Genomic DNA, 26,653 nt, shown 5'->3' on the forward strand with positions numbered 1-26,653 from the left:
GCAGACAGCAGCAGCAGCAGTGATTCGGCAGCGCAGGGCAACGGGAGAAAATCTGTCCGTTTTAAACCATGGCGACGTACTAAACGATGCCTTTCGCAGAGGCAAACGGAGAGTAAGTAGTTGTATCTTAATAACACGGGTGCTGCCCGATACTGTGTGACATCCTCTTTAATTGTGGCATAGATATTAGGAAAGCTTGAGGAGGCAACAATGGGACTGTGTATGTTTCAGACTGGCTGGCTAGGTTAGCTAGCCAGGAGCCTGGGCAGTCAGCTGGCACACTGACTGGCAACATGCAGCTTTATAGCTACTGTGCTGCTCCTCTACTGCCTCTATATGTTCTGCAAAACCTCGCGGCATAACTGTCTTTTATGAGCCAAATCATTTTCATTCAGGCAGCAAAGGAGCCATGAATGATTGGTAAAAGCAGGTGTTTTCTGAATGAAAGTGTAGTTGAGCTGTTTAGCTAGTTGTTTTTTGCATTATGGCAACAACCAGTGAGGATTAAGCAAAGCTTCCTTTGCCTGCCAAATCATGATTATATCTTAATTTTTATGATTTTAATGAACATGATGGAGATAGTTGTTTTAAATCCAAGTTCCTCTCCTGGAAGAAGGCAGCTGTGGATGGAGTTGTGGTTATCTTATTCAAAGTAGGCTATACCTGTCACCAAGTTGTCTCCCACTGTTGGTATCAGATGTACTCATTAGGAAATGCATGCATATATTCACATTTAGAGTGTCAGTCGTCTTCACTCGTTGTACAGATGTTGTGCACGCCCCGGCTCGGCTGCAAATAGCACCTCTTAATATAACGACGGAGGAAAGTGTTCCCACCTGCAAAGGCAAGTGTTAAAGGTGATAACAAAAGGTTGACGTCACCGGGCTCATCCTGATCCTGCCGCACAACCTCGACCACTGAGGAGGTGGAGGAGGAGGAGGAGGAGGAGGAGGAGTGCAGGAGGAGTAGTTTCAGAGGAGGAGAGCAGCTTTTTTTTCTTTTTGCCATAACGTCTAATGGTTCGTGTCTGGAAGGAAAGGTCTATCTCTGATCAAATTTCGGGTAACCTAAGGGCACACTTAACTAATGGGATCCTATCGATGTTTCTCCCCCTCCAAGCCTGATCTTTACACGGCGGAATGTTAATGTTGCCACAGCCTGTCCGTGTTGTCTTTGGCTGCTCTGAGTCTGGCTTTATTGTTGTAGTCGGTCTATAATGTCATGGAGCTTGACGGATATGATTAAAAAAAACCCGCAGTAAAGCAACACTCCTGTGACTGACTGGACTATGGAAGTGATCGGGTTTACTCTGCACATGGTAAGATGACAAACTGTCGAGAGATGAAAACTGTTTAGGCTTCATTTGCATGACGATTTTTTAAAGTTTTTTGTATGAAAAGCCATTATCTCAAAGCTGAGTGTTTGGGTAATGACAGCAGGGAGGATGTGCTCAGTGATATCTGTGCTTACTCAAACAAGAGGCTGACATTACTTACCCAAAAGTGCAGATTTGCAATGTAGCTTTCTTCCTCTACATTTTCCAAAGAGCAGATAATTAAATTTCAGACCTTGTTGTCTGGGAAACTCAGGCCCCTCGACTCTCTGCAATTATCGTGTAGAAGGAACCCTTTTTGCATTGGGGTGCTATGTTTCCCAGCACAATGAAGATTAATTAGGTCTTAAAAACAAATGACTGTAAGGCTTCTCCCCATCTGTAAAATGCAGCTTGCCTCTAATGACAGCAATCTGACAGATGAATGAGAGTAAAATGCTTCAAAGTTTCACTGAGTGAAGGAAGAAGCACAACAGATAATTTGCTTAAGTAAAAGTAGTAATGATATAATGTATTAAAAACTAGAAAACCATGAAAATATACTGAAAGTACTGTAAAAGTACACGTTATGAAATATGCCAATTTCAGAATGATATTGAGTTGTAGTTATTGATGCATTCACAGTATGTACATTTCCTTGTAGTTTTACCACATCTACTACTAGATAACGTATTTCACCAAGTGATAAATAAAGTATTATCTTAATCCCTAATGATACATAATAATTTATTTGTTGATTATATTTTGTATGAGAATCTGAAAAGTAATTTTACTTGAAGCAGATTAAAAACTACTTTGTACCACTAAATTGTAGTGGAGTTGCAGAAAAGTCCTCAAAATTGCACTTAAGTACAGTTGTCTGGATTATCCGTTACTAAAAAAATCCTTTTCAACCTACATTCAATTGAATGCAGTACATTGACAATACATTTAGTGTTCAAACTAATAAACTCTGAATGTGAGGCATTCTTTTTTTATCCCAAGTTTTTTGGAATCAGGGTTGTACTTGAGTAAATGTACTTTTTTACCACTGGATATTGTGTTGCAAAGGCTAACAGTAGTAGTATCAGAAGTAGATGTTTAAGTCAGATTTCTGTGTGTGCTGTTGAACATGTATTTACTTCTATTTATGTCTAAATTTGTGTGTTAGCTCTTGCTTATTACGGCAGCAGATAAGCCTGAATGTCAGGAGCACCCGGTTCATTTGTCCATGTCATGCTGGTCAGCAGCATTGTAGTAAATTACAGCGTTCTGCCAAATTGAAATACCACTTGAATGCATGTGTTAATTAGGTCTCTGCATGGCTTTTCAAAGTGTCTCTCCTCCTCTGCCCGTGAGTCATGTGCTGACTCTTTGACCTGTCAACACAAGCCCTGAGGGCGAACTGACAGGAAAGCAAGTTGTTTTTTTCAGCCAGCCACTGACAAATATATTGGGAAGTATTGATTTACATTGTGGGCAGAGAAGGGTCATTTCCTCTGAAATACTTGTGTAGCATCTTTGCTGCTGTAGCCTCTGCGTCCATGGTTGCATGTAGACGAGGTTAAACTATTGCAGAAAAAATACATATTGTAGAGAACATACACACCTACGTATTCAAGCTTACTTGGGTGGACGCTTGAAAGTGGAGTAGTGAGTAGAGTTCAGTGTGAATGTAATATGCACACCCACACAGTTTTCTAGATACTAACCTCACTGTATCAAACATTCTTCTCGTCAGCAAATGGCAAAGCAGATATTAGTGATTGGTTTCTCAGAGCGGAATCAATCATTCTGAAGCACCTTACACTGAATCCCGGATGTTTTGTGCTGCAGAAGGTTCTCCACGTGACAGCCAAGCGATCTGATTCCCAACATTAGGCTCGTCTCAGACAGCAGTAATAAGAGGATAACATCAAAGCTCTGCTTTATTTCTTGGAGACTTCAGAGCAAGACTATGAATAACAGATCACAAGGTACAAAGAGTGAACCAGAGAACTTGAGCAGATTTTCTGTTTCAGCTGTTGTTGGGATTCACAGGGAGCTCATTAAAATACATTGATTAGTAACAGTCCTGATTCTGTGATTGTTGACTGTGAAATGGCTCGACTAACCAGCATATTTTTTTTTGATGCAATGATTTTCTGTGCTGGAGTGAGCACCCACTTGGCTGATGCTCATTTTGGTTTATTCAAAGCCAGTCATTTGATGTAGCATTTTAGAGACGGTACTTGAATTGGAAATGTGTAACGGTACGCTCTTCTCAATGCAATACATCTCTTTCTTTCATATCCTGGCGGGGGCCTGTGTATGTTAAATCTCTTGCAGGTGTTGTCTGTGAATTTTATGTGCGTAGCAGATTTTATTTTCCTCACCTCGGTAGCTTTAGATGAGCAGCGTTTGTTGAATATCATCCATTTGCTAAATGAGGCTGACCTCCCTGTCCCAGACAGCAGGGCAGAGATTTCCCAGGTACCAGTGATCTGCCAGCCGGCTCCACCTTTCAGTCCTCCGGTGACCAGGGCAGCTGTCGGCCCATACTCACCCACTCAACCGCCCACCACTTGGAGAGACGCTCTGTGAGGCCACCCAATGTCTTCCCAGCTGTATGAGTCTGTTTTCAGACACGGGGCAGATGTTTGGTAGCCTTTGTGTGAAAGCCAGGAGACCCAGTGTGAGGGTCAACTGCAGGTCAGGCCGAGGAGTAAAGAACTGCGCACACATGATACATCCAGATCAGGTGTTTAGGACATCATGGGCAACTTCTGGATACCTCTGAGAACCTGCAGGGCTCAGGCTGTGGGTCAGCTGTTACACAGTATTTAGTTATGGGTTGTTTTATGTTGTGCCAAATGACTACAGGCGATAAGCCTGGTTTAAAGATACACTTTGTGTCTTTGTTTGCTCCATTTTTGTGTTTTTTGTGACTTTTTTTTTTTAGTGCATGGATTTGCATGTTAGCCGGCAGGTCCAATTAGGGCAAAAAGCCCTGCTCTTGCTGGGTGGTTTGCGTAATCAGCAAACCCGAGGCTTAAAGCCAGAGAGTGCAGCAACCTGATGTTACAAACACCAAAGACCAAAGGGCTTTTCTGAAATTGTTGTGTCTTCAGCTTGAGGGCAATCGGGGAAGAATCTAAGCCTCCTGGTGACATTCACGGCAAAAGCAGCAGTCATAGCAGCAGGAGGAACAAGGCTTGGTTTAGGACAGCATCTGTCTGATCAGGCTAGTCGGAGGCTCTGGAGACGACAGGGTTGTTTATCCACCTCCATCTCACAGGAACAGCAGAAGAGCAGGGCAGATACTGTTATCTGTTTATGGCACAAGATAAGGCCGCCTCAATCGGATCACTGACCCTGCAATGACACTCTCCACCCCGCAATATCAACCCTCTGTTATGAGAGGTCGCCAGGCGAGTTCCATATCGCTCTTAAGTAATCCTAAAAGATGCCATTAGCATGTTCGTGGTTATTGCAGCAGTTTTTCCGACGTCCATGCCAACTGTACATATCAGGGCATCATTAGCCACCATCAGAGAGGCTCAGAGTGTGACCCGGTCTCTGGGGTCAGAAAGAATGCCACAACAAAGCACCAGTAAAGCTGTAGGGGATATCAAGTGGAGGGGATAGAGGGAGAGTGAGCTCAAAGTGTCATAGTTGGCGCAGACATTAGATAAGGCTAAGCTACCAGAGGATTATAGAGGGAGGAGATGTAAAATGCTGTCGGCTAATTGGGCTTTATTTTTAATATTTCAGAGGGTTCATTAGAGACTAAATTGGTGAAGGATTTCAGCTCTGGCTGAAGTCTAAGAGTCTTTTTGGAACAGGCTTTACAACCTGAATACTGTCTGATAATTTTTGGTAATGCCTTGTCATGGAACACAGGGTTTAGTGTGTTTAGAGGAATGCTACTTTGATTACCAGAATTTCAGTTATGTTACGTGGTTGCATTTCAAAATTGAGTTGAATTACTGGAAGTTATCTCACATTCTCACTTGCAATAAGAATACACACTGAAAGTAGAGCCTCGCCGGTATTGGATTTTTGAGGCTCATACTGACTTAAGAGGAGAAATATTTACCATTCACCAATATGGCAGACATTATATTATGAGTTTCTGAGCTGGAATGAAAAGAGACTTTTTCTATGAGGAAATATGACCTTTCTCAAAGCATATTTAACATTATTTTACAACTATGATTACAAAAAAGTGGAGAAGCTTAGAATTAAAATAATATATATAATTCAGAATTAGTGCATGCACTTTGTACCGTATTCAATTAAATGAAGGTCGCATAGAATATACCAATCATTTCATTTTCTTTTTAACAAGTTTTTCAGCGCGTACCAATTTTGGAATTTAAGAGGAATGCATATTTTATTTGTGGAGCACTCGGCTGGTCAAACTAGGTGATAATGACACATTTTTTAAATCACCCCAAGCATTGTTTTCTGCATTATATGCTCTGTAAAACATTTTATCATATTTGCATATATTACAACATATACGCCAATATCTCTATCAGGGTGTCTAACTTAAAGTAAAATCCCAGTTTTTCACATTTTATTTTCTTGCCAGGAGTGTTTCTAAAATTGCTACAAAAAACTTTTTTTTGCTCTTTGTAACCTTTGGCAAGACACACTAACATGAAGGATGGAGTTTAGGCTATCATATTGTTATATTTTCCAAAATGACAAGGCAGTGAGTCTATCTGAAGCGCTGACAAAGCAGTCAGTGCTCGCAGGCTTGCTTTGTTAAGAGCTTTGCTGGGGAGGGACGGAGACAGAGGCTGGTCAATGCACGGCACTTTGCCATGACCCTCCTCAGTTTATCATCGGTTGCACCACTTCTCCAGGCCTCAGTGTGTGGGTGTGTTTTTTCTTTTCTGTGTGCGTGCGGTGTACTGGAGATCGAGCGGCGCTTCGAATGAGGCCCTTTATAACCTCTTAACCCTCTGGTCCTGTTTGCAGCCATTGTTGGCCACAGTGAATGGTATCTCCGTGCCTTGAAAAGTAACCAGATGACATTCTTCCTGTTGTTCAAAAGGGCCCAGGGTTGTGTTGTGAAAAGCGGCTGAAAGGATAGGCGAAGACTGTGACCTTCAGAGGCTAATCTCTGGCATGTCATTCGGTGCCTGTTTGAAGCAAATGCAGACCTTTCTCCCTGATAGCAACGTACCAAGGCAAACATGACAGAAATTCTTATTAGGCTTTTCAACACTTCCACTCCAAAAACAGTCAGTGTTTTATTGAGCCTCCACTGTAAAGGAACCAGAGGGTGTTTTGTAGCAAACTGAACTGAATCGTTATTCCAGACAGGCAGTGTGTCTGACACCTACATTGTCCAAACAGTCTCTCCAGCCTGTGACTGAGCCCTCTGTACACAGACCTGTGGCATCAGCAGCCCCCCCCCCTCTGTACTGCGTGCTGAAATACCGCCGCTGCTGTGAAAGCAGTGGGGATGAAATGCACTTAGTGAGACAGTAAACATCGGTGCAGCTCTCAAACTAGCTTACGTTGTTTATGTCTCCTCCTCTCTGGTGTATTTGCTGTCTTCAGCTGGCTGCGTTTCCTGGAATGTGCAGAGATGCAGTTGTCGCTCTGGGTGGGGGGGATGCTGGCTGTATTCACAGTTCATAGTTCAACCCTGGAGTTGGACAGGAGTCACATTCTTCTGACACAACTTTCACCCCACTTGCCATCACTGTTTATGAGCATTGAGATTATCTTAACAGGGTTTTTATCATGACGATTGTTAGTCACACAAATGGAGCATGTAATTTTCTTTCTTCAACATGAAGAGGTTTAAAAGTTGCTATTTAAACTTTGAACCACGACTGTTACATTTCTGCCACCACTTAAAGATTAACAGCCTTCACAGCATAATACAGTGTTGCTACTAGAGTTTTATCTAACAGCCTGACTCTCAAAAACCCCCTTAACCAGATGCTTTTAGTCTACACTGAGAACGATTCCTTGACCGTTAATGTGTTCAAGGGGATTTGCTTTTCAGCACGTTAGAATACACTTTACTGGCATTGAGCTGTCTTTGTGCCTCTCTAAGTGATCGCTGAGAGTAGGCTTTTGGGTGAGAACAACGTTCTTTCCTTGTGAATAGCACTCCTGCTTCCTGTGTTAGCGCTTTGCCACCTGTATAGGGGTTAAGATTGGGGTCAGACCTCATGCAGGAGCCTGTTGTGTAGGGGCCCCCTTTTCCAGGAACCGGTTGTGCTGTGGGACTGACGTGAAAAAAGAAAAAGCTGTCAGGTTTTTAGGGCCTCATTTGTCAGACGTCTTTCAACGATAAATGATTGGCATATCTCCTGCCATTTCCACCTTTTGTTTGTGGCCGTTGAGTTTGGGAGCAAATAATGAAATTGACCATTATGTGTGATGTGTTGGCGACCTGCGTGCAAGTGCGCGCACATAAAAAAGGCGAGGTTGTTTACAAAGGAAGCATTGAATTAGAAAAGGAAAATGGCAACTTTTTTATCATGCCACTGCACAACCATTTTTGCATTAGTCAGAAAATATCCCCTGAAGTAGTGTAACATCCGCAGAATGCGATTGAGATAGAGAGGGAGACGGGGTGGGGGCAGAGGAAGAAGGGTGGGCCACAATTTGAAAGGCATACTTGAAAGTGCTCATCGTGTGTAAAGAGTCCTGAGGCAGGTCATGTTGCTGTGTGAAAGAGAAGCATTCGTCTTGCTGTGTATCTGACGTCCCAGGGTCTCATTGCGAGGGTTTGCCTGCGCTGCGTGTCGGCTTTCTGTAATTAATAGCTAGTAGCCCCCTCACCCCATCAAGGGACCAGGTGCTGCTTAGATCTGCTCTGGCATGGAAAGACAGCAGATACGCTGGTGGTGGGTTTCACTGTTATTAGGATAAAACTCACAGATGTCTCACTGTATACGTCTCAGCTGACTGTGTACATTTAAAATCGCAATCCTAGACCCAAAACAAAGAGTCGTTTTCTCATTCCGGTGAATTTTAATGGCACGCTGCTGATGGATAGCTTGTTGGTGAAAGATGTGGTTCATTTAGTCTACTTTGTGTCAAGCACCATTGTGCTCATGTCCTGTGCTGTTTAGCAGGGCTCGCGGCCCTGACAGATTGCCATCCCGATGGGGAGATTTACCCAGCCAGCACTGCCAATGGCACTGACACCATCATTAGGCTTTGATCAGCTGCAGTCTGCAAGGGGAGGAAGAGAGAGTAATATTCTTGATCTAATTACTAGGAGACATTTCAGGCAGTGTAATGTGTGATTTAACCTCTTGTCAGAGGCTATAAAAGGAAGCTGGGTTAATCTTCCTGGCAACCTCTTTTCCACGCAGGGGAGAGTGCCTTTAAATTTCCTTTTCCCATGAAGCTGGTAAAACCCAGCGCGTTATGCTAACACACGACGGCTGACTTTCTACTTGAATTCTCAGAAGGCAAGAGTTCTCTGACCTTTGAATGTTAGCAACAGCTGGTTCGCAGGAACTTATGTGCTATGTGCATTTGAAGAATTTCAAGTAGAAGAGAAAGGCTGTCCTTTTGACTTCTGTATGCTTCCTCCAAATGGATTGTTTCGCAGCCCCCTTTGTTTCTCCCTCTCTCTCATTCTTTCTCTTTTTCTTTCTCTCCCTCGCCATCACCACCCACACACACTGCAGCATGATGAGTGCAGGAGACTTGATTGAACAAATAGATTGTAAGTGCAATCGAGGGGTTTGGGTTAATCAGTCAAACATAGTTAAACAATTCTTTGGACATGAAGGGATTAGTCTTGCCTGCGTTGAGCTCATCAGAGCCCATTCTCCCCCAGCGCTGGCCGGGCTTTTAGGGCCAAGGGCCACGGCCTCTCTGGCTCCATGGAGAACCAAACACGCACCCCTCAGCATGCTCTATTGCCTCTGAATGCCCCACCACTCTTCTCTCGCTTTTGTTACAGAGTACAATTGGAATGATGGATTAGCAAATTAAATGCAGACCTTCCTATTCATGGCCACCCTTGCTCAAAGTCTCATTCACTGGATCTATCACAAACCTACATTAAAATGGTTTCCAGGTTCACAGTATGTCCTATAATTCCTTCAGAAAAGTGTGTCTCTTGCCCTCCGAGTAAGGGCATTCTTAAAAACCAGCAACTTTCCCAGCATAAAGGCTCTCACTATCTTGTTTTTACAGGATGACTTCCTGTACATTTTCTTCCCCTTTTATTCTGAGTGCTGATCACACTGATAGGAAGTGGCCCTCCTATGATGATGTGTTGGCAAGCTCAGTGCACAGCTGCAGCCAGGCCGGGCTTGCTCTAAATTACCTGTGTCATTGTCTCCCGCATGTTCCTCCATGAGAGAGCACTGACCTGCCTGACCCATGTTCCCTTTTAGGAACACATGATCCACTTTGTGGTGCCTTCTGCTTTTTCAACTTCCATCATATTTGTTCCCCAGTTTGTATGTATTCTCTCTTTTTTGTATTTTTAGGGCTGGGCAATATGGCATAAATCTTCCACCTCGATACCGGTCAATATCTTTAACCATATATTAGGGCTGGTCAATAATCCATTATGATATATTGCTTTCAATGGAATCGTAGCCTGATGAAATCATGTTACGAGATATCGTGAGACACAAGAACATTGTCACAATTGATAATAATTTGCTCATCCTAAATCAAATTTCCAAAATCTATTTTAGTTTGTATATGTATATTTATGCATTGAATTTCTACTTGAAATTGTTCCTTTGGCATCGATGTCCTTGATTAAAAGAGAAAATATAATGTTTCCTGTCACACAGGTGTAGACAGGAAATAGGCTTTACCATGCAGTGATGTAATTTATTTTTATTAAAACATGCAATGTACTATATACAGTCATGGAAAAAAATATTAGTTATTATTTTCGTTTGGGCAAATGTAACTATAACAACAAAAATAGCTCATAAGAGTTTAATTTAAGAGCTGATATCTAGCCATTTCCCATGGTTTTCTTGATAATAACCAAAATAATTTCAAGAAAACCATGGAAACTGGCTAATTATCAGCTCTTAAATGAAACTTATTTATGTTGTTATCATTATATTTGTTCAAACAAATGTACCTTTAGTTGTACCAGGCATACCAACAAGAAATTGAAGAAAACAATGGCCTTATCATTTTTCCATGACTGTATATTGCCATCCAGGTATAAATTACCTATTTCCAGATTTTGGCCATGTCACCCACAAAACACATAGCATGCTTTCTGGTAAGTCACACATTATAGCCTATTTTTAAATAGACTCCATGTTAGCAAAACAGTGCCTCTATGGTTCACTCCAACTTCACTCTTACATGCAAGGATCAGATTGTATAGTATCATCCCAGTGATATAAATATTGCCATAACACAGTTTGATGAATGTTTTTTCATCAATGAACTATAAATGATGTAGAAAAATAAATATGATGGACGTTTTTATATCGATTGAAGATATATAAATAGTCTCTGGCTTATTTGATAGTACCGAATATCTTGGTCCGCAGATTTGACTATGGTATTTTAAATATATCCATATAAAGCAATTATATATTTATGAACTGCGACCAGTTATACTCATGGAGAATTTGTAATAGATATCAGAGGATTGGGTCTTGGTTAATGTCACATTACATATTTATTGAGCATCTATCTTGTGGAGGGCTCTTAGGTTATCAAACTGTTTTCTTTGCAGTGCAGCCAAATTTTAATGCTGTATTTCAAAGTTCTGTTTTTAAACCCAGGTACCACTTTTTTGTTGTTTCCTACTAAGCAGATAACACAGGCTCCTGCTATCTCTCCCCCCTCAGTCCCTCCTCCAGTGCAGTGTGGGGGAGTGGATTGCTGCGCTCTGTAGAGACCCCAATTAGCAGGACTAGCAGGCCTCCTGAAGGTCACTCCCAGAGCTTTGGTGTGAGAATAGAGGAGGGCTGTGCCGGTAAGGAGCAGCTCTAAGAGTGACGGGGCTGAGACTCTCAGCCGGACCCAGGAGTTTTTCACACAATAACCACACTTTCTCAACAGCAGTTTGCATATTCCCCCTTTTTTTGCATTGTACAGTGTTGGCAAAAAGTGGCTCATGGTTTAGCTAAAGGTCAAGTGTTCTCGGCGGACTGTCATAGTATACTGCGACCATATCTGAGAGATCCATTCGTCATTAGCTCCAAAGTCCCCTACTTCATCAGCCCGTGTCTGGTGTCTGCTATCTCGGCCTGATTGATGGCTCCGTCCTTATTGCAGGGAACGGGGGTCGATGGCAAAAAATTTGCTGCTGGGTGCATTAATGCTGTGCTCAATGGCATAGACCTTTGAGCATGCCTCATCAGTCTTGAATCATTGGACGGCCGCAGGAGATCTGTATGAGCAGGCATGATGCAAGAAAGCAAGAGAGAGTGAGCGATAGGAAAAGGAGTTTTATCATCTGGGCTAACTCTATTACTCATGTCTCCATCTCACTGGCAGAGGCCAAAAGAAGAGACTGAATATCTTGTGTTATTTTGATATGAATCCTGAACTGTTTGATCAAAGAATAAGTAACCAAGATAAATCTGACCAGACATTTGCTTCTAGCATTGGCACTTGATCTTTTTCAATCTTTTTTTGACCTTTTGATCAAAATGTGTTGGAGGTTCGATACCCAGCAGTAGTCAAATTCTGAAGTCTATCTGTAGACGATATAAAAATAGTGGATGTAGTCACTGTTATTGACCCATTGGTTTGTAGTCTTTAGATTGCCATTTTGGCTCTCACCATTTTTTGGCATAATCTTTTTTTTTTTGCAAGGAATGCCGGTGCAGAATCCAGAAGCATGCTAAGTTAGCAGTTAATGCTAGCACTAGCTAGTAGCTTTGCTAGCTAGGGGCATCTGTTAATCAAAATTAACAGCAGGCTTGAAACTAGTGACTGAGACCTTAAACTCATTAGGAACGAGTTTACTGAGGAAATAAATAAAGTGAGAAGTAGACCTATTTGACTTCTTTTTGCAGCCAGTGGAGTCTCCTGCAACCTGCAGGTTGCCTCTTGATTTAATCTCAAACCACCTAAACTGGTTAACAAAACTGGGGTCAGGAGTGAAATGCTATTCAGCTCATAGATATTCTTGCTTTGATATCCTAACATATAAAATTCCTGTGCAAAAGATGAAAGCAAGTCTGCTAAATCAGTAAGTAAATAATCAACAATAGTGCTGAGGTTGTTGTGTGACATTTGGCCTGTTTGTTTGGTATTGTAGTGATTGTTTTTGTATATTAAACCTGTGTAGGAGTAAAAATCCTGGTGCCATGACAACACCAGTACACACCAACAGTATGTGTAGGCTCACAGTCAGACAGGCAGACAGACGGAGGGCCCTGCAAGCTTGGGAGGGCCAGATGTTCCCATGCAGACACAGAGGTGAGATGTTTGCCATGCCGGGCCTGTGTTTGCCTGGCTCTCCACAGAGTCACCAGCTGGCTGCCCAGTGCCCTGAGCCAGTGTCTGCTGGGGAAAGAACTGGGGGCAGAGAGGCTCTCACATATACAGGAGATGAAGGAGAGACCACAAATGTCTTGTGTGTCTCCAGGGGCAAAAGTTACACATCTCACACAACCCTGTTTGCTGGAAAAAGATGTCTTTTAATTCTCGGCTGGTCTGAAGGTGCGAGGGGGACTAGTTTGGTCTCGCTGGAGAACAGACTGAATGTCAGAGCTGCCACGGAGGCGGCTGACCTTACCAACCTTGCATAGACACAGGTTGGAGACAGATCAGCTTTTATCGAACATGTACACAGCAGGTTTTGGAATTGGCATGTAGGCATTCGTTTTTGATTTGTGTGACTGCAGCAAAATATTTCCACCAGTTTCGTACATCACAGCAGTTCAGAGCAAACGAAACCTGCATCTCAGTAATCCACTCTTTATAACTGAACCCATCTCCCTCCATAGAATCTTAATGACAGCTTTTATTTTATTTTCCTCATTAAATAGATCCCCATAAAATTGAAACATAATCCCACAGAAGCATTATAAACTGTAACGCATTGCGCTGTGTATAAAACAACACAAAGTTAAAGACATAGTCTGTATGTGGATTACTGTTTCAAAGCCTCGAGATTAGCATTTTGGCTGTCACTATGTTGTTTTTTTGGAAACAGCGGACGCACAGAACGGATTGTGAGCCAGAAGGACATTATGTTGACAGCTAATGCTTGTGCTAGCTAGTTAGTTAGCTTTGTCAGCAAGGTACGTCACTAATTTAAAATGAACTGATGACTCTTTAGAACGTTTAACAAGACAGGCAACCCAAATGTTACAATGAACTTTCATGAACCGAAAACGGACAGAAAAAGAAGGTTCTAAGACGACAATGCACGGTGATAGTTACCTACTTATCACAGGAGAGCCAGACCTAAAGCATACCCTGCTTTATCATCTATTGAACTCAAAATGAAACCATAACTAAATGAATACCATGCTGCATTGAAGAAGACTTGAAACTAGTGATTTAGAGATTAGACATTTAGGTAATAAATCAAGTGATAAGGAGTCTCATAGACTTTTTTTTTTGCAACCAGAGAAGTCGCTCCCTGCTGGCCAATAGCAAGAATGAAGTTTTAAGGCACTTCTACATTGTCCTCACTCTACAGACCTGGAGGTAGCTGCCTGGTTAAAGACTCTGGTTTGCTTAAATTCATCAGTGTTCATGAATTATTGAGTGTCTCAGAGTTATTACAGTATCTAAATCCTTAAAGTTGATGTTAATTTTACAGATGTAGACACCGTTCACACTTTCGTCATGTCACAAGTCCCAGTTAAGACATTAAGGTGTTTAAACCAACAGCGTGCGAGCAATGTGTCAGCAACACATAAAAAGACTAATGGTAAACAAGATTATATTTTTAATGCAGGATAATAAAAGGTTGAATTGTGTGAATGAGTTCTCCTGCAGAGTCGGGCCAGGCATAAGACTAATTAGTGTTTTTTCTTTATGTGTGTGTGAATTTGTATATGTGTAGCTCATATGGGAGAGAGGCCAGTTAGTATAATGGCAAAGTGGATAAATCTCTCACAGCAGGCCTGTGTAACACTGGAAGCTGTTTTTGTGTGTTAAGCCCTTTTAGGATGATTTGTGAGAGTCAGCGCTCGCACAGTTCTGCCTAGCAGAGCTGCTCTGACCCCCCTCTTAAATCAGCCTAGCTGCGCTCGCAAACAGGCCAGGGCTGCTTAATGCTGGGTCAATAATATAGGTCTGGGTGGGACAAACACACAGAGGCTTAACTTTTTTCTCTGTTAAACACAGTGTACTTGTCAATAAGAAGACACTGGAAACACCAGAGAAGGTCATTATTCCTGCAGGGGAAAATCACTGGTGTATATGTAGGTTTGCCTGTGTAATTTCGTATGCACTTACTATATATATATATATATATATATATATATATGTGTGTGTGTGAGCGTTTGAGAGAGGGAGAGATGGGGGAACAGCTGCATTGATTTGGTTTTGTTTGCTGAGTACTCTGAGCAGAAATGTAAGCCGTGGGAACACCTGGAGAGAGGGGAAAATGGGAGAAGAGGAGGTGGTGGTGTCAGCTCTGCTATTGGCTCTGTACCAAGCATACATGCACACACACATACACACACCTCTGATGTGTGAGGGCAGCCTGGGATCCCAATCAGCAGCACTTAACAAAGCTTTCCTCTTTCTCCCTTTAATCGCAGGCTCAATTTGTCACTGGGGTGTCCAATTTCTGATAAGCGCTTTGACTGAGAGAGGCGAGGTGGGTGTGGGGAAGAACACAAAATGGATGCACCTGCTAACAAATGAAATCAAACCACTCCATCTTCATTTCCCCTTTTTCCGCCAGCTGGAACAATGCTGCCGCGCTTTAGCTCTCAGCACATTGAGTTATTTCCCACTAACCAGGGAAAAGGGACTGGCCGACTTACAGTCAAATAGTTAGGACATGCTCAGAAGTCTGCTTTTAAACCTCTGATAGGCAGCTGGGCTCATTTCTATTTCAGACCTGAAAGGAATTTAATGTAGAAGGCTAATTGCGGAATTTCTTCTTAGCCGCGGCGTATTTTCAGAACATTCATTTTGTGCTAGTTGGGTAATGTTCAGCCACAAATTTGTCATCAGAATTTCAAGGCTCTTGTCATTTTCGTCCACAAGTAGTTCATGTTGGATACATATTTCTTTGTGCATTTAAAATCTGCAGTAGATCAGTTCGACACAGGCTCCTCTGTTTGTTTAGGTTTCTGCATCCTGTCTGTTCCACAATGATGTGATTTACAACTGAGCATTCACACAAGCAAGCAACTTGAAAAACCAGCTGCCTGATGATTCCGATCACTGCACATACCCTAACCCACACACAGATAGTAGATTAATGGTAGCCTATTATCTGTATGTCTGTGTTGTTCTAACCATGCCACCCTGGTCCTGTACCGAACCCCGCAGTCTGGCATCTGACACGGCAGCATGTGACTCAGCACATTGTTGTCTGGTGTGATATGGGGATATGTGAAGATAACACAGATGCGGTGGCACCACACAAGAGATGAAAGGGAGCAGTGTTGCTCTCATATGTATGAGCGACGTCTCTGAGTTGTGTGATCTGATGGTTACCAGAAGGCTGAAGTTTCTCCAGAGGATAAAGAGCCTCTTACATTGTGTTTACTTGCATTCCTGTGCCTCTCAAGTGTTTTTCTACTGTTCTCATTTGGCATATCTTATACACCAAGCTAGTCTAGCGGGGCACAAGAGTAGAGGCTCTAAACCTTTTTCTTTTCAAGGACCCCTAAATTAATAAACATTAGGTTACAGACCGCCATTTGATGAGACTTTGCTTCAGCGACCTCAATCAGAAAAGATTTTGGTTATTAGATATGATTAACACCAGAATACTATAGTTGTCAGTGACAGTTAAGGAGATAACCATGGAGGAAGTGAAAAATATGATCAGAATAGTCATTCTTATGACTCTTATCCACATTGGGCTGACTTCCATACATGCACAGTTTAATCGAGCTATGCTTAAAATTCGGTTTTGGCGTCTAATCGGACTTCTGTCCTTGTCCCAGTTTACAGTCAGCAATTGAGAAAATCGAATAACTGACAGGAACGTGTCCTCCTCCTCAACACTAGGTGGCGATATGCGTCGTTTCAGCGAGTTAATACAGCCCCCTTTCTGGTTGACCTATTAAATCATAATCAAGTGGAGAAAGGCGGGAAACTTTACATTACTTGTTGTGCAGATAAGGTTCACACTATCCCTTGTGGTCATCGCTTTATCTGGGTGTCCTAATCGGAGTTGGAGAACTCAGACATACACTTCAGTTGTCCAGTTATAGTCGGATTAAGGCAATAATTTGTTTTTTTTTTAGTGTCATGTAAACGTACTGACTGAAAATAAACTATTCCACACTTTTTTGGGGACCCCTGGAACTCCCTCAAGGACCAACGAAGGTCCCTGGGCCGCTGGTTGAGAACCACTGCTGTAGGGATGTCAATGTTGGTCCCAGGTCGGCCCCCTAGCTTCATCAATCAGTGATGCTTTGGTCCAAATATCTCAACAACTACCGTATTGCCAAGAAATGTTATAGACATCCAGGATCCGCAAACTTTGGTGATCCTTTGACTTTTCATCCAGCACCACTAGCAGATAAAGGATTTATTTTATTCACTGAAATATTTAACCACATACATCATTGATTGGCACATTTGGTGTTTTAAGTCAAATGTCCCCAAAAGCAATTGGGAAGGCCTCCCAACAGGGAGTGAAAAGGAGTGAGCTTTCTGAGGCCCAGCAAAAACCATGCTCTTCTTTAATTTAATCAATGATAACAAAGTTTTATTATTGAACCAAAAGGGAGGGACCATTCACTGGACATTTCTTTTGTTGGGGCTGATAATTGGATGGATTGCCATAACGTGGTATATAAATCTATGCCCCCCCCTAATGCTGATGTTAGGATTTAGTTTAGCTACAGACTCACAATGTTGACATTTCCTTTTAAGTAGTATAACAACCTCGTCCAAGTGTTTTAATTGCAGTGCTGAGTAAGAGCAGGCCCAGCCTCTGAACATTGCCATGGATGACTTCAGAACAGCCTCTGATTAATTTGACTCATTTCATGTGTAAATCATTAATTAGAGAGAGATGTATTAGGAGTGTGAGTAAATCAAATCCAATCTCTACAGCTGCTTTATGAGATCTTTGCTTTTCTTTTACTACATGTCAGATCTTTTTTTTCTCCCCCTCAAGTGGTTTAAGACTGTCATGTCTGAGAGTAGGCTGGCTTATTCCTCACTGAGGCATGCCCAGCTTCTGGCTGCACTCTGGATGGATTTGCAGCAGATAAATAAATAACTAGGCTGGCACCCCTCACTTTGGATCCCCTCTGTTTTGGCAGGCCATCCACACTGCATTTTCTATCAGGTGTAAACATGTCTGTCAAACGGCACAGCCAGGGGCCGCAGCATTTTGGCATTCATGACGCCACGCATGCGGCGCTGCCAGCACTTTCTGTCTGCCCGTCTGACCTTGGTCAGGCTTGACATGACTGAGCACACTTAGCTCTACCTTCCACATTTGTAGGGCTCTTCGGGAAGGCAAGTGGGCTTAAGTGGCTGTTAGTGAAACTGACCCCAAGTTGAAGAATGGACCTTGGCTGGCTGTCCCCGCAGCACTGACCTGGTGGACGGGTAATGGCCCTGACATAGCAAAGATAGCAAGGCCAGGCCGGGACACTCGCTGCCCAATATCTTCTCATCCTCTCATCTCGCCACCATTACTGTCATCTCCACTGTGAGGAGCAGTGGACACCATCCAGGACGCCGGGCTACAGGCTCCACAGCACTGATGTAGAGACAAGAGTGGAGGAATGAGGTCGCTCTGATAAGAAGAGGCCTCATACTTTGGATGCGAGTTTCCTTTCCGTAGTTTCATGGTACACAGCTCCTCTAAGAGCCTGTGTTCTCGTCGTGAAACCAACTTTCCATATCCGACACGTATGCAAAGATGTAGCTGATCCAGCTGTGTGGACTATGCATTATTCCAGGGCCATGCTGTCTCTCTCCGCTCCATATCCACCATCTCACCTCAGGGAACTGTCACTTTTTCATCAGTTAGTTACTGAGCGTTCATACAGCCTCCCAGTTGTTTCGCAGACCCCTCCCTCCCTCTAAAGAAGAGTAGTTTCAAGTAGCTGTCTTCCCCTCTCCCACACTACTGCAGCAGTTTCCTTGTTTGACAGTTTCATGCCTGACACCTCGTGTCTAGCAAACTTGGAAACCACTATTTTACAGACTCTCAATTTGTGTGCGAGTTGAGTTTGGGTTGGTTGTCTTCTCTTCGTTTTTTCACCCTCCCCTCGCCATCATGACCATCTCCCACTCTCTCGCCCTTTCTCTTTTGGTGTGAGATAACAGTCCGGGTTGACGAGGGGGTCTCTGCTGACTGAAAAAGCAAACAGCCCGTCCCAAACGCCTCGGGATGTGCTGGAGTCATCAGGATCCATTGTGTGAGGCCGTGAACCAGCCTGACGTAGCCCTACATGCCCGTGGCCCTCTGCTAGCAACAGAAATCTTTTTCTACCTCTGTTGTTTGTAAAGCCTGATGGGCTAATGAAGGCCATACCAATGTGTCATTTCTTTTCTAAGGTTCCAAGGCTTTCTTCCCCTTTTCTTTTGACAGAACGCTCCGGCTTGGTATTCAAGGGTAAAAAGCTATTCTCTATTTCCTGCTCCTTTTCTTTCTTTACCTCCTATTCAGAGACCGGCTTGCAAAGAAAAGTAATTTCACTCTCTCTGTCCCTGAGAGAATCAACACAGTGAAGTTGCATTGAATTTCTACTGCAACATTTTTTCTTGGCTCTATTTCAGACCCATAACCTGGGGGTAAACATGCAATTAGAATAACAGCAGCCTGCTTTCTCCTCCACTCTCCTCTCTTTCAGCCGTTAGCACAAGCAATGTACAACATGGTGACTTGGTTCTCCTAATTGCTTTTGCTTTTAATTGGTATAGAAAAGCTGTTAATATTCAACCAGCAACCAAACATACTTTCTCACCTTGTTTTTTCTCTCTTCTTTATTGTTTTTTTCCTCTAATATTGTTGTACGTGCCTCCTTCTAATGAGCTTATTTTTGGTGCGCAGTCCTCGCTTTTCCTCACGCGTTACAGCTGGTGGATATTTTAATAGATGATTTCCTATGCAATTAGCCTGATGCAATTCCCCAAATTCGTACAAATGCAGATCACAGCTGATGAGGTGGATATTGATCAAAAGATTAGACATAAATGCAGTCAGCTGGTCTAATTTCCTAAATGGCTTCCATCTATCCTCTTCCTTTTCCACTTCTTTGCATTTTTTTTTTACTTTCAGATGGCTTTCTTTTTCTTCTTTCCCGCTGAGGAATGAAAAGGAAATATAGGTCAGCTTTTATGGGAGCAATTTGACACATGACACAAGCCATGCGCATCACTCGCTCAAGTCCTGCTTTGTCTGCTCGCCTTTATTTGTCTATAATGAAAGCCACACAGTTATTCGCACACTTTTATTACGGTTCTATAAGTAGCTGGTGGAGACTTGCCGAGTCACGGGGGCCCCCCTAATACTCTGAGAACCCTGTGGTGTCTGTCTGCACGGGGCTGATAGTGTGAGACGCCTGGCTAAAGTCCACCAAGCCAATCCCCGCTCCACAGGCCGGCCCAGCTGGCTCGGCTTGGCCTCCACAGACGCAACTCTGTTTCCACCCAGGACAGGAGGGGCTGTGTCTCTATATCACAAAGGCTGCTAAGCCATTGGGGTAGACACCTATTTTCCTGGATGTGCGGACGGCCGGAGAGACAAGCCCCAGTCCAGATCGGGCTAAATCCCCTGCATGCTCATCAGAGGGCAATTAGGCCGAAGCCACCAGCCGAGCCGAGTCACGTGCCGATTACGACCTGCGGCGAAGCACCTCCAACTTTAGAGAGCTCAGTCTCTGTCTGGACTTGACACTCTATCAGGTGTAGTCATCCTGTTCCCGATACAAATAGTCCATGTGTTGGAAAAAGCCTCTGTGGGGGCGGGCGCCTTTGTAGCCAGCGCCAGTGTTTGGCGTGTGATGTATATTTGAAGTCGCTGTGGCAGCAGTGCTGATAGGCGAGTCAGTAGACGTCAGGCTTCTGTCTGTTGGGTTTCATCTCCTCCTGCTCTGCTCTGTAAAGCAGATTGTCAGCTGGGGCATTACCATAGGCTGACCTTTGCTGCTGCACTCCCTACTGCACAGCTTTCTGACATTCAGGGGCGCTGTGGGGGAGGCAGGAAGGGGGCGGGCTGATGGCCTGTTGGCTGTTTTTTGCCTGTAGTGCGTTGATGTGTGTTCTTATAACAAATGCACTGACAGTTATGCCAGTGATGTTTTTTTGTTGTTTTATTTTTTTTATTCCCCCCCACATCATTTCAGTCTCTTGCCACCATTTGATATTTAGTTTCCCTCCACCCTAAACCTGCCTGTTGTCAAAGAGATTGCTGTTATCTTTGTGTGAAATCTTGGCACCCTGATAAATGAGAGAGCGCTGGAAATCTTGCCTGCTGACATCAAGGCGCTGTGTACCTAAAATCCTTCCAAGGCCGAGGGAAAAGAATAACATATCAGGCCAATTAAAGTTAATGCATGGTGACACGCTGAATCGAGGGCAGGGATTGCTGCCATATGGCGGTCCAGGCTGTAAATCAGAAAGCGGGTGGGAAGGGGGGGTTAGGATGAGAGGGGTTGGAGGCTGGGCAACAGAAAGGGTGACGCAGCATTAACCGTGCAAAACACCCCCCAAATCCTTCAGATCTGTCTCAGTACTGATGCCTCGCCACCCACTAGTCTCCCCCCCTCTCTCTACCCTTTCCTCCCTTCCTCCCCCCTGCCCCCACAGCACCCCAAGGTGCAACGCTCACAGGTATCCGTGTAGAACTGGCAGCTTCATTAAGGCTTGTTTTTTCTCCTCTTGCTGGGAGGATTTAAATGAGCTGTCATCCTGACCTTTTTGAGCTCCTGCTTTTTAAAGCAAGTTCAGCCGCCCCCCCACCACCCTAAAGCCGCCACCCGTCTTTCTCTCTTTCCACCTTTCCCTCTCGCTTTGTCACTCTTTCCTCCACTTGTCTCTTCTCCCCGCAGGGGGGGAAGACACTTTTAAGCCATCACCCTGCGGCAGACAGGCATGCCAAGGTTGTTTTGTGGGTAATTGCCTCTCTCATAGACGCTGTTTGTCTGCGCACACTTGCCGCCCTCTTCTGATGCCACGCAGCAAAAGGGGAGGGCGCGGACTCTGTAGACTTAATTTGCTCCCTGACTGTTCTTCAGTGCTGATTAAGCAAGCATCTGTGGTGTTTTTGAATACAGCAGTAAGCCAAGTGGAGCATGGCTAACGCTGTCTCCCTCTCTATTACACGAGGTTATTGCACGAAGTGGCGGGCCTTTATTGGAGCTGTAGCCCTGTTTATTCATTTCTTCTCGCCACATCCTGAGCCGCTTTCATTGTTTAATGTCCCCAAAATAAAGGCCTCTTTGAGGTCTAGAGGACTCCGGTATCGATCAGAGGCTCACTAACTTGTCAGCACCCGGCCTCTCGAGTGTGTTCTTTTCGAGTGTACAGGAGTCATTAATTTCCTCCGCCATGGTCTGGTGGAGGCGGAGAGGTAAAGTGCAGGTAGCAGGGTCCAACTAGCTGACTAACATGCAGGGCGAGGAGGAGGAGGAGGGACCGAGTCGATTTAAAGCTGCCATCCCCTCAGGCCCAGTCTGCCCGTTTTACTTCAGCTGTTTGATGTTTAATTGAAGTTGTTATTGGCATCAAATGTCACCTTACCTGATGCTCCAGGTGTGAATCAGTTTCTAATTGAAAGGTAACTATGTCTCCCTCAGCCCTGTGCCTCCGGGGATCGGCCACAGAGTTCTATTAGTCTGGACCCAGCCTCTGTATCACCACGCACCATGTGCTGCCTTGCAGTTATGTCTGACTGCTGACCTCTCCCTCTCTCCCTCCCTCCCTCCCTCCCTATTTCTCTCTTTGCAGTGTGAGGAGAAGTGTGTGTCCCATGTTGCATTAGTGTCTGTGTGAAATGCTGGCCTGTCTGCCAGGGCCAGGTGACCTCCCCCTCCAGCTTCTCCCCCACACGCAGATGAACACTGGACATCAGAAATGTGAGTATCTCGGGACACACACACACACACACACACACACACACACACACACACACACACACACACACACACACACACACACACACACACTATTAACTACCACCACCATCCCACACAACAAACCAAGCTGTTACAATCCCTCTGCCCGCCCCGCGTCAGATGCCCATGCCAACCCTGGCCTGGTTCTCTCTCTGCAGCTCTGTGTTAAAAACCAGAACGAGAGAAAGAATATTTTTGTGCTCCAGGACCATAGATCTGTCTTCAAGGGAAATTAGGATGAACTGCGCCATTAATTTGCTGATGAACAGAGAACTGCCCCCCCTCCCTCCTCCCTCCCTCATCGCCCCTGAAGTTCTGTCTGCCACAAGAGTGGCGTCCTGTCTGTGTGTGCGCTACATTGCTGTCGTTAGATTTGACCATCTCGGATACTTTTTGTCACCATCAGGAAGAGTCAGTGGCTGTCAGACTGGCAGACAGATTGCGGCTGAGTGGTTTTGCCCTGATGATCTTGTAATGAGAGTGAATTTAAGAAGCAATCTGCTGCCCCGGTTTAACGGCAGACTAGTCAGAGCTGGCCCAGTTAATTCAATGTGTTTGAATTTCACAACTCGACTGCTGACAAACTTGGATTCGTTACAGATTCGAGGGGCAACTACTAACTGGCTCCTGAGTCGAATGCATGACAAACTGATGAAAGGAACAACAATAAGTCAGTTTTGTGTTAACGTTGTCCCACCCTAGCAAGGTGTAACGTTCAAGTTCTGGACCTGATGTACCGACATTCAAATCTATTCTAAATCAGATTTGAATGCTGTGCAGCTTTTTTTTTTCATTCTGTTTAAACCTGGCATTTCTGCACAGTTGCAGACAGAGATAAGGCTGCACTAACACTATTAGTTTTATATTATTTGTAGAATTAGATTCCGCTGGTGGCTGTGGTACGATCATTCCCAATAATTGCACAGCATTGTGAAGTCTAAAAGTCCAAATGTATTGAAAAAGAGTAGATGTAATCATTTCCAAAACTTACATGTTTATATCCACAGACTATCCTGCTTCACTCCCTATTTGTTGGCATCTAGCCTTTCCAAAACAGCTTTTTATTTTTCCTCCATCTTTGGTAATTAGTTGACTAATTGGTAATTTTGGTCTGAGTTGACGGAGATTTCTGTACTCCATTAGTCAGTTTTAATGCCTTTTTTAATGCTGAATGATTCATTTCCAAGAAACTAATGCAGCATCTCTGGTAAACAAGATTTAAAGTGGTGGTTTTGCGTGATTCTACATCTACTAATCGATTAGTCGACAACATTGTATGAGTATCAATCTAGTAATTTCTATAGTCCAGGACAGCCCTAATTTTCACTGTGGTCAAAAAACTGTTGCTCTGCTGCTTGCTGCACACAAAGGGAGGCCCACACTTGTATTAACGAGGCGGTCTAAACTAAGAGGAGGAGTTGTATTCATTAAAGAAAGTTAATTTCATAAAAAAGATGCATTTATTCAATCCATTGAGTCACTTCAGTCAAATTGAGGATTTAAAAAAACATGTATTTCTTTTTTTAGGGTGATATGACAAGAAATTTGAAGCAACATTTGGAAAACCTCAGTAATAAAAACGACATTTGTTTCATCTTTTCAGCACATTTTTCTTAAATCAGGGTTGTGGACACTTTTGGTTTACTCAAAAAAAGCTGTACAAACGATGTCAAATGTATATTGATGTACATCTGAATGAAACCTGCATATACTATTAGGGCTGTGCATCGTCACTGGTCTCACGATTTGATTCAATTAAGAATATCTAGTCCACGATTCGATTCCGTGATGCATCACGATGCCTTACATCCTTGATTTAAAAAAAAAAAATTATAGCACATAGTTACTTTTTCATCAATAAATTCTACTGGTCTGATAAATGTGGGTTCACTTTTTATTATTGAAAGTCTTTACAAAATGGATAGCCGACTTTTGGAGTCAAGTTGCAACTTCTAACTTCCTTCTGTTCTAAGGACATTCCTGATCCTGAATGTGGAAAACATCACAAACATGACTTGAGTCTGAACAGACAGCTGAAGGCAGATATACTTACGTTATTAATACTAAAAGGGCATCAAACTGTAGTAAGAAACATTAATTATAACCAAAAAGTTAGTATACTAGTGCAGTGTACTCCTCAATATAACTGGATGTTAACATAAAATATCTAAACAGCAAATTGAATTGTAAACCGAAATAGATAGTATAGGCCTAGCCTACTACTCACATTATCTGTCTGATTATCGATTATGGACTGTCACTGCATCGATGCAGAATCATCCACATCTGCAGTGCAATGCATCAATTATACAATTATTTTCAACACCCCTATAAACTATACCACCGGTTTCTGATTTTTTAGACGTTGATTATGGCCCATCCAGTTGGTCAGCTTTATTCATTCAATCATAAGAAGTCTACGTCTCCTTTTCCTTCTGCCTGTTTCTCTCCAGCTCCAGCTTGACCCATTTTTGCAGCAGTTTTTTTTTGTTGTAAAATGCTCCAGCTCATCAAGACTGTAATTTCAGAATCACAGTAATCAGCCAACCCCCGGGAGATCAGCAAGTGTGAGGGAGTCTGCTAAGTGCCAACGTCTGTTGCCTCACTCAGGCAGGCTTGTGACATAGTGCAGCCATCAGCCACACCGTTTTCTCTGCTCTTCCTTTATGTGACACACTGAGACACATCAGAGCACAAGGCGCAACTGGAGTTCAATTTGTTTTTCTGCCCAACGCTGTAATCCATTTTGGTGATGGAGCGTGCTTCCAACAGCAAGAACGGTCCTAGAAGTGTAATTTCAATCTATTTTTTTCCCTCCTCGTCATTCTCTTATAATGCTTTTCCTCTTCATCCGCTCTTCAAAGTATCATTAACAGACACGGTGTTACATCAAAAGCAGGAGCTGTTTTTCATTTTAGACTAATTCATTTTTTATCAAAGTGCCATAGAAAAAATGGGAACTAAAAAAATCTCTGGCTGCCTACTACCCAGCCCCTGTAGATCACCTTCTGGATTTGTGCCGTTGTTGTGTTTCCAGTCCTCTTTATGCTGCCAGAATCAGGCCTCAACCCTCAACTTAACACTCTGCCATCTCCCTCCTGGCTGTCCACAGGACTCCTTGTCTCTGCAGAGCCCCATCGTTTACCCAGCGTGCAGGATAATTTGACAGCTTTACTCCATGAGAGGTGTGCTTGGCTGCTTTTACGTGAAATTCATAGACAAGTTGTCACTTGAAATCTTTATTCAATACTCTGACACAGAAAAAAGAGGCTCAGATGGAGAGTTTACATAATTAACTTCTAATTTGTGTTCCCATTTGTCTGTCCTCAAGCACTATCCTTTTAGCTACTCGTCGCGCTCCGTTGCTGAGTCTTATGTTACAGAATCTTGTCCTTGACACTTTCTTCTTCCTCTCAGGCTCGCCGTGCACTGCCTCCTCTCCCGCAGGTGAATCTGTGCACAGGAGAGTCATTTAAAGTTACGAGCTTGCTGTCAGAGGCAAGGCCAGAGCAGCTGCTCTATTTATCATCAGGGACTGACGGTTAACAAATGATGGCTGTGAAATGTAAAGGCTGTCGGAGGACTAGATTAGGTACGCAAAGAGACGGTGGGTCACAAAGAAAACGGCTCATACTTCAGGCAGGATGACTCAAGTACCGTGAAGTAGCCCTTGGTCTCTAGTTCTTAGAACAAACAGTACAGCTGGGCCACTTGGCTGATTTTCACATCGCAGTCCCTACTGAGATCAAAAGAAACCATCTTCTCTTCTCCTTATCATATTTTTCATTTTTCAAAGGTCTCGCAGTCTCGATCTATCAGCATGGGAGGCTCTGCTCAAATGTTTTAAAAATGTAAGGAGGTGGCCTCATGTGGGAAACCAAATTCACATGTCTAATTTGATGCCGAAGCTCCAGACCTAATTTCCTGCTCTTGTGTGAAAATTGCAATTTACAGCAGCATGAGCCCCTGCCCCCTGCTGCTTAAACCTTGTTCAATAAAAACAGTAGTTTGAATAAAAGAAACCCTAATTAGTGCCTGCTGACTGTGCACTTGTGTTCCAGCTAGCTAGCTAGCAGCAGGGTAATTAACACACGGCCAGACCGGCCTCTTTCCCCCTGTTTCTCTCCTTGGGAATGTG

The 26,653-nt window shown here is 43.5% G+C and overlaps 1 protein-coding gene across 2 annotated transcripts in view; it reads left to right on the forward strand.

Annotated features, from left to right (window-relative positions):
• The window catches only part of fam222ba (family with sequence similarity 222 member Ba), a 36,242-nt gene continuing 9,589 nt past the window's right edge, over positions 1-26,653 (forward strand). Inside the window, exons 1-2 of one of the 2 annotated variants that reach the window (XM_059351243.1) lie at positions 1-112; positions 22,349-22,476. In XM_059351243.1, coding sequence (XP_059207226.1) covers positions 22,395-22,476 — 82 coding nt within the window. In that variant the 5' untranslated portion in view covers positions 1-112; positions 22,349-22,394. Of the gene's footprint in view, positions 113-967; positions 1,319-22,348; positions 22,477-26,653 lie in introns of those variants that run through there. The other variant, XM_059351242.1, reaches the window with a different exon arrangement.

This window comes from Centropristis striata, chromosome 15, assembly GCF_030273125.1.
Source record: "Centropristis striata isolate RG_2023a ecotype Rhode Island chromosome 15, C.striata_1.0, whole genome shotgun sequence".
NCBI lineage: Eukaryota > Metazoa > Chordata > Actinopteri > Perciformes > Serranidae > Centropristis > Centropristis striata.